Consider the following 16,683-nt stretch of genomic DNA (forward strand, 5'->3'; position numbering starts at 1 on the left):
AGCAGCAATTCTATGAACAGAAAAGCAATCACTTTCTGGAAGATAATACATTATATGTTGCAGTAAAATTTAACTGTGGTTAAAGGAGAAAGAATGATGGAGTTGAGGTAGAAATTTGAATACACAGGGGAGAGAAGAGATTACCTATACTTCAAAAACTCTTTTTTTCTCTACTCTCTGCAAAGAAATAATGGCTGTGGAGACCAGAGTTCCTTTTCATTCTTGTATTTTCTTTCTTTCTTTCTTTTTTTTTTTTTTTTTTTTTTAGTTTTTTTTTCTTTTTATCAAGACACACAGAGAGAGTGAGCGCGGGAGAGAGCATGGGGGGCGGGGAGGGGCAGATTCAAGGCTCCCCACTGAGCAGGGAGCCAGATGCAGGGCTCCATCCCAGGACCCTGGAATCATGACCTGAGCCAAAGGCAGGCCGACTGAGCCACGCAGGTGCCTCCTCATTCTTGTGTTTTGTATATCCTCAGAAAAATGTTCAACTCCTCACGCTTTCTCTCTGTAAGTTTCTCTTTTCATTCTGTTTCCATAGCTTCACCCACTTGCTCTTTATCCCTGGCCCCGCTCCTAAGTTCCAGTCATGAATTTTTTAACAGCCTGATAGAACTCTTTAATTGTCTCATGACTCCTCAAATTCAGCATGTCTGACGGAATTAATCCTTTCCTTTTCAGGCTGCCATAATTTACTAGTATCTCCCTTTCTTTCACTTAGAAATGGCCCCAGTTACTGAGGGCCTAACTCTGGATCTCCCATTGTTTCCTCCGTCTCTTCCTCACTTCCCCATTCTGATCCTACCCCCATCCTCAGTACCTGCTTGGTAGACTCAGATCACTGTGCTGCTTTTGGAACGATTTTCCCCCCAAATAAGTCTGAATTAATTTGGCTCATTTGGTCTACCTCATTTAATATGGTATTATCCATAAAATTCGTTCATGTTGTTATTTTTCACCTTTTATCCATTATGTGAAAAACAGGAGAAAACACAAACCGATCATTTCTTTGAAACTGTTAGGTAGGCTGAAGATATTATTTATGCAGCTTTGTATCAGCATAATTTTAGTTCATAATTGTAAATGTGAAATTTTCTGATTATAAGGTTTTTAAACAGTTTTTTGTATGTAAACGGAATACCACAGTTTCCTTATTTATCCTGAATTAATATATTTAAAGGAACACAGTATATGTATTCTACTTTGTTTTCCTGTTCCTGCAGGAAATTAATACAATTTAACCCAATTTTGTTATATTTAAATCTATTGGTTGAACTATAAGGTAGAAATACTTGATTATAATTTTTGAATTGTACTTTAGAGGTTAATAACATAGTTTTTTATTTATTTTTTTAATTCTTATGTTAATCCCCATACATTACATCATTAGTTTAAATGAAGTGTTCCATGATTCATTGTTTGTGCATAACACCCAGTGCTCCATGCAGAATGTGCCCTCCTCAATACCCATCACCAGGCTAACCCATCCTCCCACCCCCGTCCCCTCTAGAACCCTCCGTTTGTTTTTCAGAATAACATAGTTTTTTAAATAGAGATGTTGAGACATGGAGAAGAAGATAAACTTTCATTTTATGTGGACTCATGTCTGTTTTGAAATACTGCTTTCATACATGCTGGAAAATCTTCATCTGCATTTTTTGAATACAGTTGTTTGTAGTATAGTGGAAACTTACATAATTATCTCTAGATCTTCAACTTTGTGGTGGAATTCTGATAAGCACCCACAGTAAAAATTTTAAGATGCCTGCATGCTTTTGCAGTGTTAAAAAGGACACCCACCTTGATACTTAACCTTAGAAAAGATAGCCTATGACGTATACGCATCTTTAATAGAAATGGGAAGGAAGAGGTCTTTTTGTGCATATTATAGACATTATGTTTTCTTGTAATATTTAGAAGATTATATAATATTTTAAGCTTTTTTTTTTTTTGAAGATTTATTTGAGAGAGAGCAAGCATGAGCAGGAGAGGGGCAGAAGGAGAGAGAGAAGCAAACTCCCCACTGAGCAGGGAGCCCAATGCAGGGCTCCATCCCAGTACCCTGGAATTATGACCTGAGCGCAAGGCAGATACTTAATCGACTGAGCCACCCAGGCACCCCAAGATTATATAATATTTTAAAGTCTCCACTTACAAATTAAATGCAGAACACTACATATCCTAGAGTGAAAATCAAGGAACTTCTCTCTACCTTAAAGTTAATTGAATTAACAGACAAAAATTTTTATTCTGGCTTTATTTTAAATTGAACTAGAGTCATCATGCCTATAAAGAGTCTTTTTTTTTCACTTGGGATCATCATTGATGTTCTACCATTTAGAGCACCTCCAACAGTGGAAGGAAAGCCAAAGTGGGATGCTCTGTGCTTGAACCACACAGGCCCTTGGTCACATTATTTTCCCCTACATATACATATTTCTAACAATACGGTTACTGATTTCCGTGTTTATACCAGGTGCTAAGTGAGGAAGAGGGATAACAATAGGTAGATAAACTGACTGAAATGAGGAGTCACACTCAGCAGTCTTCTACAAAAGAAGAAGAAAAAAATCACCAGAAGTAGTCATTTCAAAAATGAGACCCAGCAATTCCACTCCTAGGGCTATTTCTATGATAAATGAAAACTTAGGTCCACACAAAAACTTGTGCACCAATGTTCATAGGAGCATATTTCATTGTAGCCAGAATGTGGAATAGGTTCACATGTTTATCAGTTGATGCATAAACAAATGTGGTGTATCCATACAATGTGTTGTTATTTGGCAATAAAAAGGAGTGAAGTACTGAAACACGTTGTAACATGGATGAATCTTGAAAACGTTAGGCTAGGTGAAAGAGGCCACGTACAAAGTCCACATATTATATGAGTCCATTCCATGTATATGACATGTCAGAATAGCAAATCCATGGAGACAGAAAGTTGATAAGTGATTGCCAGGAGCTGGGGAAATGGGAGTGACTCCTGATGGACTTGGAGTTTCTTTGTGAGATGGTGAAAATGTTCTAAAATTGGTTGTGGTGATAATTGTACAGCTTGATGAATATACTAAAAATCATTGACTTGTGTACCTTAATTGGGTGAGTTGTGTGATTATATGAATTATATCTCAATAAATCTGTTAAAGTATAGCAGGTTGGGATCATTGGGAGAAAGTATAGCAGATAATTTTTGTGAATGGGAGTGGTTAGTTCTCTATACTATAAGCTTGGGTATTCCTCTTATAGTACAGAAATCATTGATACAGTAGAAAGTAATTGGGAAACTATGTGTTATAAAGGAAATTATAGTAATTTGTGTCCCTTACTATCTGTTTTTAAAAATCCACCTATCAGGAGTGGTTAGCATTAACATTCATCTTTAAGCTCTTACTGATTTTAGAATGACTTGTTTTCCAAGTGTTTCATATAGTTGAAGTTGTTGCCATGTCTTTCGATGCAAACATGAGGATTAGTTGAAAATTTGATTGTTGTTTTCTTGTCATTAAAAAGCCTAGGTAAAATAATTTTCAAAAGATATGCTAAAAGAAATTATTGCATCTAACTTACAGCGTTTCTTTTATGGCTTAAAAATCTAAGATTTAGCAGTCGTTTAGTATATTTAGTATAAATGTGAAATCTAAGAGCTGATAACAGGTTGATACATATAGCATTAATACATAAATAGAATTAAATACTTTTACTTGGCTAACAGATACTGGTCAAGGGAAAAAGGGAAGTTTGGATTATGATACAGATTTTTTTCTCCAGTAACACAGAATTTGATATAGCTCATTTCTAATAAAAAAAAAAATTACATTAGGAATTCACTGGAGGGTATGAACTACTGGAAATGGTCTTTAAAAAGTATGGTATGAAATCTTGATGGTAGTTTTCAGGATTAAAAAATAACTGATTTACTTGGCTTTTCTCCATTTAAAGAATGATTTTGGAAACACAGCTGTATTTTGTTCCCTGCTCTTGACATATGGATAAGGAAGAACTATGGGGATAGTGTCAGGGACATGATTCTAGATCTAAAACATTTTCTCTGCCCCAGCACCTCCCTTCACCCCTCATGACCTGTTTAACACACTGTTACTGGTTTGGAAATTTGTCATATATCTTGAGTGTATTGGGACTGAACAAGAGAACCAGGTGGGGAGAGAGAGAGAGAGGGAGAATGTAGAGAACAAAAAACTAAAAATACAGTGAGACATGGAGCGTTAAAACCAGTTCATGTCTGAATCTAAGAAAAATTATGAAAAGAAAAATGAAGAGCACATGCAGATATAAAGTGAGTAAAGGCAAGAGTTAGGAATGAATCTTGGGATCCATGGGAATCCTGCTGTAGTGGACTACAGAGGGAAAGCTGTGTTAATTGGTGATGGAGTTTTAAATTGTTAATGTTGAAATTTCATTTGTGGGAAGGATGCCAACCAGATATTATAAAGTTGTGGCTGAAGAGACAGGTCTGAACTGACTTTTAGCTAAGCCTGTATGTATTTATTTGTTCTCCATATGCCACCAAAGTGTAGTTAAAATTTGAAATTATTAAAATGGGTTTGCTGTCCTGATAAGATTTAAATTTTTTCAACACCTTATAATTAAGGTTTTCTTCCACTTTATTACTTTACTTTTTTTTTTTTTTAAGGTAAAGTATACAGACATCCTTGATTTTTAGAAATCTATATCCTCCTAAACATGATTAAATATATTTAGAGATATTTGTCTTTATCAGGTGATTTTAAACTTTAAATAATTAAGCATAATTCACATTTCCTTTTCTAACCAGGAACCTTTTGAGGATGGATTTGCCAACGGGGAAGAAAGTACTCCAACCAGAGATGCTGTGGTCACATACACTGCGGAAAGTAAAGGAGTTGTGAAGTTTGGCTGGATCAAGGGTGTATTAGTATGTACCTGTAGACTGAATTTTAGACTGACAGCATTTATGTTTATTATAAAATCTTCCTAATGTTCTCATCATTTCTTAAGAGAGCTCTTCTTTCTCTTTTTATGTGAGTGTTATGGAAGACCAAATTAATAACTTGTACCCCCTTTTCTTGTGGATATTAAATTCAGTAAAGGAAACAGGATGTGTGTATTAACAGAATCATATTATACTTGATTTCCTCTAAATTATATTTTATTACCTCTTGTAAATCTCACATATTGTCATTTTTCAGAAATTAAATATGAAACTATTAAATTGATGGGAGCATCAGAATCAAGAAAGCTGAGCAGGCAGTAAGGCTGATCTATTTCTGCCTCCTTTCCTGCTACCCCATTATTTTTTGAAGAGAAATGTATGAAAGTTAACATGGAACAGAATGAAGGAGAAATTGTTTTCTTAAGTGTTGAGGTCACTTCACAAATAGGTTCAGGTGATTAAGTTTCAGATGTACTTCTGTTTTTCTGTGTTGGAATAGGCACTAACTGACTGGAGGAGACTGGGAGACTAAATGACTTCCATTGGGACTTTGGGAGCACTTAATTAGAGTCATGTTGACATTTAGGGGAGAAGTAGGGGGAAAATCGCAGTTCCAGTAGTAATTTCATTGCTTAATCAGGGTAAATGTGAAGCTCCAGATAGTATTGTTTTTCCTATTCTATTTTAGTATTTTAGACGACTGTGTTCTATGTATAATGATAAAATGCAATAGAAGAAATAAATTGGGGAAACTCATAGTTCAGAGGTTTTTTGTTGTTGTTTTGTTTTATTTTGTTTTTTTTTATATTACATTAGCCACCATACAGTGTATCATTTGTTCACAGTTTTAAAGGGTGTGTGAAAGGCACCTGGGTGGCTCAGTAGGTTGGGCGTCTGCCTTCGGCTCGGGTTGTGATCCTAGAGTGCCTGGCTGGCTCAGTCAAAGGAATATGCAACTCTTGATCTCGGGGTTGTGAGTCTGAGCCTCACATTGGGTATAGGGATTACTTAAATAAGTAAATAAACTTTAAAAAAAAAAAAAGATGTGTGAACAATTAGCATTTTGTTTTGACATACTTTGTAATACTTAAATCTTCTGAAGAAATCATGAAATAAGGATGTTATTAAAGAATAAGCAAAAATTAAACTTAGTTGCATTGATAAATAGGAATAGGAACTATTTTTTTAGGGTTGAAGTGGTAAAAGATTTCTTTTACCTTGTTTAGTACCTTTTGCTGTTTTGTTTTAGATCATTGTGGTGTTATGTTACACTTAAATTAGTTCACATTTTAGCTCTCATTAAGTTCTTTTAAAAAAGTATTACAAAGAGAAGGATAAGAGATTTTAAATGTCTTTCTTTAATTTTAAATGGATATTGTCCTCCTTTTGGCTAGTTTTGTGTTTACTAATGTATTAAGTTTGATCACTTGCCTTCATCTGGAACTTGTCCTCTTTTCTTTCCTAGGTACGTTGTATGTTAAACATCTGGGGTGTTATGCTCTTCATTAGATTGTCATGGATTGTGGGTCAAGCTGGAATAGGTAAGCAAAGTTATATACTGCTTGATTCATTTGAGAATGAAAAAGTGAAGTAGCCTTGTGCTTGTCTAGGCTGTGAACCTCATAGCATTCAAACAATTGGAATTATTCTAAGCTATTTTCTCGTTTGTATCAGATTATTGTCTTAATGTCTTAAAAATTTTTTTCAAAATTTTGGTTAGATTTTTCTAAAATGGGATAAAAATAAGGTAATTGTTAAATATAATGTAAATTTTGTAGACTAACCAGTTCTAGATAAGGCAGGTTGAAATAAATATGTCTCTTTTCTTTTTCCCTAAAGGTCTGTCGGTTGTTGTAATTATGATGGCCACTGTTGTGACAACTATCACAGGATTGTCTACTTCAGCAATAGCTACCAATGGATTTGTACGTGGAGGTAAATTCAGTCTTTTCACATCATTGTCACCAGATTACTGTTACTAAGTAAACTGAGGTCTAAATTTTTAAATTATTTTTATCTTAAAAACAACATAGGTCTGTATCGGTGAGAAACTTGCTACTAAGTACTTTCAAACTAGCATATTAGAATATAAAATTTAATTTCGGCCCATACATAAATATGTATGCTTGAGATTACTTAGGACGTTCATTGTATTTGGTAGCAAGAATGGAGCTTCTGACCTGGTTTCTTCTCCATTGGGTTGTCCCTTACTTCCTTCCTGGTTTTAGCCCTTGGATCAATAGCATGCATCCTGTATTTGGTCAGTATTATATAGGTGTAACCTCATTCCTCCCCCTTCAGGGAAACTTAAGGAGAGTTCTTTTCCCATGATCTGACAGCTTGTGTGAGTTACACCTGGGACTCTGAATCCATACTATCAACTCTAGCTCTCTTCTCTGGGTGCCCTGAGGCCTCTTTCATTGGAATCCACAAGATCTGCCTTGTGAGATTTTACCTTCCCAGGGAGAGCACCCAGGAGACCAGGAGAATCGCCTGGGGACCCCTGTGAACAAGAAGAAAAGAATTGCATTTTCCAAATCAAAACTCATCATTTAGCTGAAGTGAGGACATCCCTAGAGAAAGGAAAGAAAATAGACTTTACCAGCTTCTATACAGTGGTCATAGCAATCAACTGAGAAGAGAATCTACTTGTAACATCTGCCTCACCTGTTCTACAGACCCGTATTTGACATTATACATAGACAATTTCTGCCTTGTCTGCACCAGGTATTTAGAGAGAGAACTAGATTGAGCCTTTCATTTTTCTTCATTGTCTTCATATTACATACCAGAAGATCAAGATCACTATGGCCTGCGGGAAGCTGGTAGCCATATGTCCATGCTGAGCATGCGTGACTGTTGGCTGAAGTTGTACGTGTACATGAGTCTAGATTGAGCTATATTGGGGTGTAAGATGTGGATATGTCCAAAAGAGTTAATCAGACAACACTGAGAGATTCTTTTTGACTTCTTATGTATTGTGCCCCATGCTTCATTTATTTCTGCTACTGTTGGGGAATGGTAGTAAAAGAAGAAATGGATGTGGTGGACCAGCAAATTATCAAAGTATTTCTCCTTCTCTTCAGGCTTTCCAATTAAGGTTGTAAGCCTCAGTGGGGCATGAAGGCACTGGCAGCATGAACCCCAGAGATTATTCTCCATGTGAACTCAAGCTTAGGGGAAGCATAGATTTTCCTGCATTGGGACTAAAAAGCCATTTCATCTTTCAATACTATCAGTAGTTTTCGTATGTATTCATAAATACATCTACCTCAGACTCTGACCACATACTTTGAAACTTTGCTAGAAGGTGTTCATTTTTCACTTGTCAGTTGGTGACTTTGGAAACCTGGCTGATCCTTTACAGAATACAGGCAAGTTGTATCATCCTCAGTGAAAGTTTTTTGGAGATTTTTTTCAATGACTGTAAGCCCCTTCTGTCACCGCTTAATCTGCTTCATGGACTTGGACAGCCCTAATGGGATTTATTTTGGTTTCATGAAAAAACAGGATTTTCCCCATATGAGAAAGTAGATACAGGTCTAAATCTGGCAAGAATATATCGCACCCTGTAGTCATGATTCTAAATTGAAAGTATTAGTGTGACTTACACATTTTATCCCAAAAGTGCATGTTGCTTAGTACTGTATGCAAAAATTACGTATAACAAATGACCAACCCAGTAGCAGTGAACCACCTCCTAGTGCCCACGTGGTATATTTTCAGTCAGAGGAACCAGAGGACCTTGGAGAAATGATTGGTTCCAGATCTGGGCAGGAAGCGTACTTTAAGAGCCTAGACATTTTTTCACATTGGAAAGTAAAGAAGGTGTAACAGAGGCTACTAGTTTCAGGTCAAAAGGACCCAGGAGCCAATTTGAAGAGGCTGATGCTGACTTGAGTTTGCTTAGTTTGAACAGCAGTACTACTACTACTAATAACTAATTTAAATGAAGACATAATATATGATTAAATCCTTAAGTTCACAGACACCACAAAAAGATCTTATTTTTTTACCTTTGAAGAATGCTAGGGAACTAACTTATGAAGATTGATAAATGTGAAGAATCTCATCAACATGAGGTTCATCAAGTTTTCCTGAATGAAAGTTTCCTTACCTAAAGTCAGTGTAATCAAGAAATTGATGAGATTTGTTCTTTGATAATTGTTCTACGTAGCAAGAGAAGGAAAGAGAATTAAAATATTCCAACTTTGTAAGCTCTTTACTCAGTAAAAGTATCTGTGAAGTATTGTTTCCTGAGAAATTGAATCTGAATTATACCATGCCTGTAGATCCAGAAAGCATTTTATAGAATATACAGAGGAGAGAGGAACTTATTAAATGGCACTATCGCATGATAGCAGATTCCAGAGTAGGAATCTCTCTGGAACAAGGAATCTTTAAGTTGTCTCTACACCCAACATGAGGCTTAAACTCACAACCATGACATCCAGAGTTGCATGCTTCACTGACCAAGCTAGCCAGGCACCCCAGGAATCTTCCTTGTTTGACATAATTTTCCAAGGAGAAAGAAAGTGTGGGAGTTACGGTTTAAAGCAAACTGTAAGAGACTCATTTTATAGGTGTGAGTTTGTTTGCCATTTCTAACAGTAAACTGCTTTGTCTTTAAGTGGGGGGGGGGGGGGCCAAGAGTGCCAGGTTTGGATCTCCTCTAGCCCAATCACTGAGGACTTGATTTTTACTTCTCTTAAAATGGGTACACAGGGAAGAGAGGAATGGAGCTATAAATACCCACAAGTCAGGGTGCCAAAGGCTTAGATTGGAGAAATAGAGGGATACCATGGAAATAGTGATGTCTGGAGATCCATCTCAATTTTCTGTGACTGGAGGTTGATTATTAAGGGAATTAATAAGGAAATATTTTACCTAAAGGTTGTGGTTGCTCTGTATAGTAATTTCAATTTGGAGAGCTCCTTTTGAACTTGCCTAGTTATCTTGTTAATATAAAGAATTATTTTGAGGTAGAGTCCAACAGTTTATGTTGATTCTTAACTCAATCATAACATGTATATTTTATTAATATTGAATAATATTTTATTCTCAGTTTATAGGGTATGTTTCTCTTTGACAGTATGTGAGATACATACTTTTCCTAGTGCTATGTGCTTTTTGCCATTAGAGAAATTTAATTTTACCAAGTTACCTTAACATTGGCTTTAACAGTACATTTTAGAGATTAAACAGCAATCTAGAAAAGTGTAGTTGTTTTTTTTAATATTAAGTAACTGCCAATTTGTAAACAAATATAATAATGTTCAATTATGAAGTCCAGGATAAAAATAATATGACAACATGCAAGGTTTCTTAAAAAAAAAAAAAAAGAAAAAAAAAACTAGTCAAAACTTAGAAAATAAAAGCGTAGTTTCAGGCTTCATTAGTTTTTAGTTAGGATTTTTGGGTACTGAAGCTACTAGGAGGTTACCGAATCATGTCCTCCGTTCTCTGCCTGCACAGAATAAGATAGCAGTGGCAAGTAAGTGTGGCAGGTACTCCTCACCTTCATCTCTGCCATAGTGCCTGGCCTAACAGACAAATACAGTCTACAGATGATTGTGGCCTGCTGGGAGCCCAGAGCTCTTTACCATTGTGCAAATCCTTATCGGTGTTACTGAAAGCTGGATTTTACTGAATTTACTTGGGCTATGTGCAGCAGGTTCTCCAAGAGGGTGCTGGCCAGCAGTCACTTTCATTTAGATCTGCATTTTCTAGGTGTCTCAGACCAGAGTTCTTCCAGCCTCAAATAATTAATCTGTGAATGTGGTCTCATTTGTGAAATAGTAAATACTAGTTTTTAAATCGTGTTGTATTATATGTGCTGAGCCTTAAGATGAAAGCAGAGTTCAGGATACTTTCAAATAAAAGGCCAGGTTACATCAAATTCAGACAGGTAGTTCTGAAAACGTAAAATTAATATAAACCTATTTCATGACTAAGATGAAATTTTATATTACTTGTACATCAGTCATTCAACAGATAATTGTTGAGCTCTTTGTGACAGGCACTGGGTTTGTAACAATGAAAGTCAGAGAATATCCTATTTTCTTGGAGCTGTAATCAGATAATAGTGGCAATTATTTTTTGAAACCTAACTTAGGCTAGGCATGATACATGAAAAGTAACTGCTAGGCATGCTAATGTCGTCTGGACATACATTATCCAAGGGATTTAATGCAACATTGTTGTTAGTCACATGTATACTTTGTATGGATGAAGAGGGTAGAAATGAAACAATTATACTCATTTTTTCAACAAATTTAAATTTCATCCAGATTTTACTGGCGAATCTTTTTTAAGTGTCTGCATTATGTCAGAATTGTCTTTTTATACTCCGCTATCTTTTTCATTTCTCTGAAATAATTGAAGACCTCTTCATTCTCTATATAGGTAAAATTAAACATTGGAAGTAATAGTAAAATTTTTTGCATGGATTGTAAGTGACAGAAAGTGCTTTCTATATTGGTAAAATCAGATTAACATCGATTGTCAAATTTTTTGTTTAGTCCATTATATAACTATTCATTCCTGTCATCACCAAGCAAGGAGTTGTAACTTAGAATTAAGCTCCATAGTTCTTTCCTTTTATTGGTAATTTCTTTCAAATTACAGCTTTCCAGATCAGTGAAATGTTTGAAGAAGCTATAACGAGCAATTCTCTAACAGTTGTATTTTGAGATTTTATTAGACTTAAGCTTTAACATTGTGTTTTCAGTTTAGTAAAACACTATTTATAAACCACAAATAGTATGAATGTGAATCTGGCAAATAGTTGTAAATAATTTTTGACTTGGGTTTTCTCTTTGACTCATTTGGTGGCATTTCAATTTTGCCAGTCTTAATGATTAAAAATACTTCAACTTGGTTCTGAAATTGTCTGCTGCATAATTAGGGCAGTATGTCCTGACTCTTCAAGTATAACTTATTCAAGTGATCAGTCACAATGATAATATAGCCCCCAGTCCTAGTCTGAAGATTTCATGTTGGTTAGCACATTTTTCTCTACTTAATAACGGTAACAGAGCAGAGGAAATTTGTGCAGTGTTAAGATGCAAACGGACTATTGTATATTGGTAGACCAGGGTATTAGAATGTATTTCCTAGAATGATAACCAAAATGGATATTGGAACCATTTGGATCCCTTAGAACTCTGTTGTATTCTCAAAATGGTTCCTTGGAATTTTACAAAAGATGGCTTTGGATAAACTGTTTAGTGAGTGTACAGAAGTAGGTGGTTTAGTGCTGTGAGAATTCTGGTGTATTTTTTTTTTTATTATTCTTATGTTAATCCCCATACATTACATCATTAGTTTTAGATGAAGTGTTCCATGATTCATTGTCTGTGCATAACACCCAGTGCTCCATGCAGAATGTGCCCTCCTCAATACCCACCACCAGGCTAACCCATCCTCCCACCCCCCCCCCCAGAACCCTGTTTGTTTTTCAGAGTCCATCGTCTCTCATGGTTCGTCTACCCCTCCGATTTCCCCCGCTTCATTCTTCCCCTCCTGCTACCTTCTTCTTCTTTTCTTTTCTTAACATATATTGCATTATTTGTTTCAGAGGTACAGATCTGAGATTCAACAGTCTTGCACAATTCACAGCGCTTACCAGAGCACATACCCTCCCCAGTGTCTATCACCCAGTCACCCCATCCCTCCCACCCCACCCCCCACTCCAACAACACTCAGTTTGTTTCCTGCGATTAAGAATTCCTCATATCAGTGAGATCATATGATACATGTCTTTCTCTGTTTGACTTATTTCACTCAACATAATACCCTCCAGTTCCATCCACGTCGTTGCAAATGGCAAGATCTCATTCCTTTTGATGGCAGCATAATATTCCATTGTATATATATACCACCTCTTCTTTATCCATTCATCTGTCGATGGACATCTTGGCTCTTTCCACAGTTTGGCTTTTGTGGACATTGCTGCTATAAACATCGGGGTGCACGTAGCCCTTCGGATCCCTACTTTTGTATCTTTGCGGTAAATACCCAGTAGTGCAATTGCTGGATCATATGGTAGCTCTATTTTCAACTTTTTGAGGAACCTCCATACAGTTTTCCAGAGTGGCTGCACCAGCTTGCATTCCCACCAACAGTGTAGGAGGGTTCCCCTTTCTCCGCATCCCTACCAACATCTGTCGTTTCCTGACTTGTTAATTTTAGCCATTCTGACTGGTGTGAGGTGGTATCTCATTGAGGTTTTGATTTGGATTTCCCTGATGCTGAGCGATATTGAGCACTTTTTCATGTGTCTGTTGGCCATTTGGATGTCTTCTTTGGAAAAATGTCTGTTCATGTCTTCTGCCCATTTCTTGATTGGATTCTTTGTTCTTTGGGTGTTGAGTTTGATGAGTTCTTTATAGATTTTGGATACTAGCCCTTTATCTGATATGTCATTTGCAAATATCTTCTCCCATTCTGTTGGTTCTCTTTTGGTTTTGTTGACTGTTTCCTTTGCTGTGCAAAAGCTTTTTATCTTGATGAAGTCCCAATAGTTCATTTTTGCCCTTGCTTCCCTTGCCTTTGGTGATGTTTCTAGGAAGAAGTTGCTTCGGCTGAGGTCAAAGAGGTTGCTGCCTGTGTTCTCCTTTAGGATTTGGATGGATTCCTGTCTCACATTGAGGTCTTTCAACTATTTGGAGTCTATTTTTGTGTGTGGTATAAGGAAATGGTCCAGTTTCATTCTTCTGCATGTGGCTATCCAGTTTTCCCAACACCATTTGTTGAAGAGACTGTCTTTGTTCCATTGGACATTCTTTCCTGCTTTGTCGAAGATTAGTTGACCATAAAGTTGAGGGTCCATTTCTGGGCTCTCTATTCTGTTCCATTGATCTATGTGTCTGTTTTTGTGCCAATACCATGCTGTCTTGATGATGACAGCTTTGTAATAGAGCTTGAAGTCTGGAATTGTGATGCCGCCGGCTTTGCTTTTCTTTTTCAACATTCCCCTGGCTATGCGGGGTCTTTTCTGGTTCCATAGAAATTTTAGGATTATTTGTTCCATTTCTTTGAAAAAAGTGGATGGTATTTTGATGGGGATTGCATTGAATGTGTAGATTGCTCTAGGTAGCCTTGACATCTTCACAATATTTGTTCTTCCAATCCATGAGCATGGAACGTTTTTCCATTTCTTTGTGTCTTCCTCAGTTTCTTTCATGAGTATTTTATAGTTTTCTTAGTACAGATCCTTTGTCTCTTTGGTTAGATTTATTCCTAGGTATCTTATGGTTTGGGGTGCAATTGTAAATGGGATCGACTCCTTAATTTCTCTTTCTTCTGTCTTGTTGTTGGTATATAGGAATGCCACTGACTTCTGTGCATTGATTTTATATCCTGCCACTTTACTGAATTCCTGTATGAGTTCTAGCAATTTTGGGGTGGAGTCTTTTGGGTTTTCCACATAAAGTATTGTATCATCTGCAAAGAGTGAGAGTTTGACTTCTTCTTTGCCAATTTGGATGCCTTTGATTTCTTTTTGTTGTCTGATTGCTGTGGCTAGGACTTCCAATACTATGTTGAATAGCAGTGGTGATAGTGGACATCCCTGCTGCGTTCCTGACCTTAGGGGGAAAGCTCTCAGTTTTTCCCCATTGAGAATAGTATTCGCTGTAGGTTTTTCATAGATGGCTTTTATGATATTGAGGTATGTACCCTCTATGCCTATACTCTGAAGAGTTTTGATCAAGAAAGGATGCTGTACTTTGTCAAAAGCTTTTTCTGCATCTATTGAGAGGACCATATGATTCTTGTTCTTTCTTTTGTTAATGTATTGTATCACATTGATTTGTGGATGTTGAACCAACCTTGCAGCCCAGGGATAAATCCCACTTGGTCATGGTGAATAATCCTTTTAATGTACTGTTGGGTCCTATTGGCTAGTATTTTGGTGAGAATTTTTGCATCCTTGTTCATCAGGGATATTGGTCTGTAATTCTCCTTTTTGATGGGGTCTTTGTCTGGTTTTGGGATCAAGGTAATGTTGGCTTCATAAAATGAGTTTGGAAGTTTTCCTTCCGTTTCTATTTTTTGGAACAGTTTCAGAAGAATAGGTATTAATTCTTCTTGAAATGTTTGGTAGAATTCCCCTGGGAAGCCATCTGACCCTGGGCTTTTGTTTTTTGGGAGATTTTTGATGACTGCTTCAATTTCCTTAGTGGTTATAGGTCTGTTCAGGTTTTCTATTTCATCCTGGTTCAGTTTTGGTAGTTGATACATCTCTAGGAATGCATCCATCTCTTCCAGGTTATCTAATTTGCTGGCATAGAGTTGCTCATAATATGTTCTTATAATTGTTTGTATTTCTTTGGTGTTGGTTGTGATCTCTCCTCTTTCATTCATGATTTTGTTGATTTGGGTCATTTCTCTTCTCTTTTTGATGAGTCTGGCCAGGGGTTTATCAATCTCGTTAATTCTTTCAAAAACCAGCTCCTAGTTTCGTTGATGTGTTCTACTATTCTTTTGGTTTCTATTTCATTGATTTCTGTTCTGATCTTTATTATTTCTCTTCTCCTGCTGGGTTTAGGCTTTATTTGCTGTTCTTTCTCCAGCTCCTTTAGGTGTAGGGTTAGGTTGTGTATTTGAGACCTTTCATGTTTCTTGAGAAAGGCTTGTATTGCTATATACTTTCCTCTTAGGACTGCCTTTGCTGCATCCCAAAGATTTTGAACAGTTGTGTTTTCATTTTATTGGTTTCCATGTATTTTTTTAATTCTTCTTTAATTTCCTGGTTGACCCATTCATTCTTCAGTAGGATGCTCTTTAGCCTCCATGTATTTGAGTTCTTTCCGACTTTCCTCTTGTGATTGAGGTCTAGTTTCAAAGCATTGTGGTCTGGAAATAGGCAGGGAATGATCCCAATCTTTTGGTACCGGTTGAGACCTGATTTATAACCTAGGATGTGATCGATTCTGGAGAATGTTCCATGGGCACTAGAGAAGAATGTGTATTCCGTTGCTTTGGGGTGGAATGTTCTGAATATGTCTGTGAAGTCCATTTGGTCCAATGTGTCATTTAAAGTCTTTATTTCCTTGTTGATCTTTTGCTTAGACGATCTGTCCATTTCAGTGAGGGGGATGTTAAAGTCCCCCACTATTATTGTATTGTTGTCGATGTGTTTCTTTGCTTTTGTTATTAATTGCCTTATATAATTGGCTGCTCCCATGTTAGGGGCATAGATATTTACAATTGTTAGATCTTCTTGTTGGATAGATCCTTTAAGTGGGATATAGTGTCCTTCCTCATCTCTTATTACAGTCTTTGGTTTAAAATCTAATTTGTCTGATATAAGGATTGCCACCCCAGCTTTCTTTTGGTGTCCATTAGCATGGTAAATGGTTTTCCACCCCCTCACTTTCAATCTGGGGGTGTCTTTGGTTCTAAAATGAGTCTCTTGCAGACAGCATATCAATGGGTCTTGTTTTTTAATCCAGTGTGTTAGCCTGTGTCTTTTGATTGGGGCATTTAGCCCATTTACATTCAGGGTAACTATTGAAAGATAGGAATTTAGTGCCATTGTATTGCCTGTAAGGTGACTGTTACCGTATATTGTCTGTGTTCCTTTCTGGTCTATGTTGCTTTTAGGCTCTCTCTTTGCTTAGAGGACCCCTTTCAAGATTTCCTGTAGGGCTGGTTTTGTATTTGCAAATTCCTTTAGTTTTTGTTTGTCCTGGAAGCTTTTTATCTCCTTCAATTTTCAATGACAGCCTAGCTGGATATAGTATTCTTGG

At 36.7% G+C, this 16,683-nt stretch overlaps 1 protein-coding gene across 2 annotated transcripts in view; it reads left to right on the forward strand.

Annotated features, from left to right (window-relative positions):
- SLC12A2 (solute carrier family 12 member 2) overlaps positions 1–16,683 on the forward strand; it is a 109,472-nt gene that overhangs the window by 22,656 nt on the left and 70,133 nt on the right. For both annotated transcript variants that reach the window (XM_035014039.1, XM_035014040.1), the window contains exons 2-4: positions 4,790–4,909; positions 6,393–6,468; positions 6,767–6,862. In XM_035014039.1, the coding sequence (XP_034869930.1) occupies positions 4,790–4,909; positions 6,393–6,468; positions 6,767–6,862 (292 nt within the window). The remainder of the gene's footprint in view (positions 1–4,789; positions 4,910–6,392; positions 6,469–6,766; positions 6,863–16,683) is intronic.

Source organism: Mirounga leonina, unplaced genomic scaffold (genome assembly GCF_011800145.1).
Source record: "Mirounga leonina isolate KUSES-001 unplaced genomic scaffold, KU_Mleo_1.0 Mir_168, whole genome shotgun sequence".
In the NCBI taxonomy this organism is placed as follows: Eukaryota; Metazoa; Chordata; class Mammalia; order Carnivora; family Phocidae; genus Mirounga; species Mirounga leonina.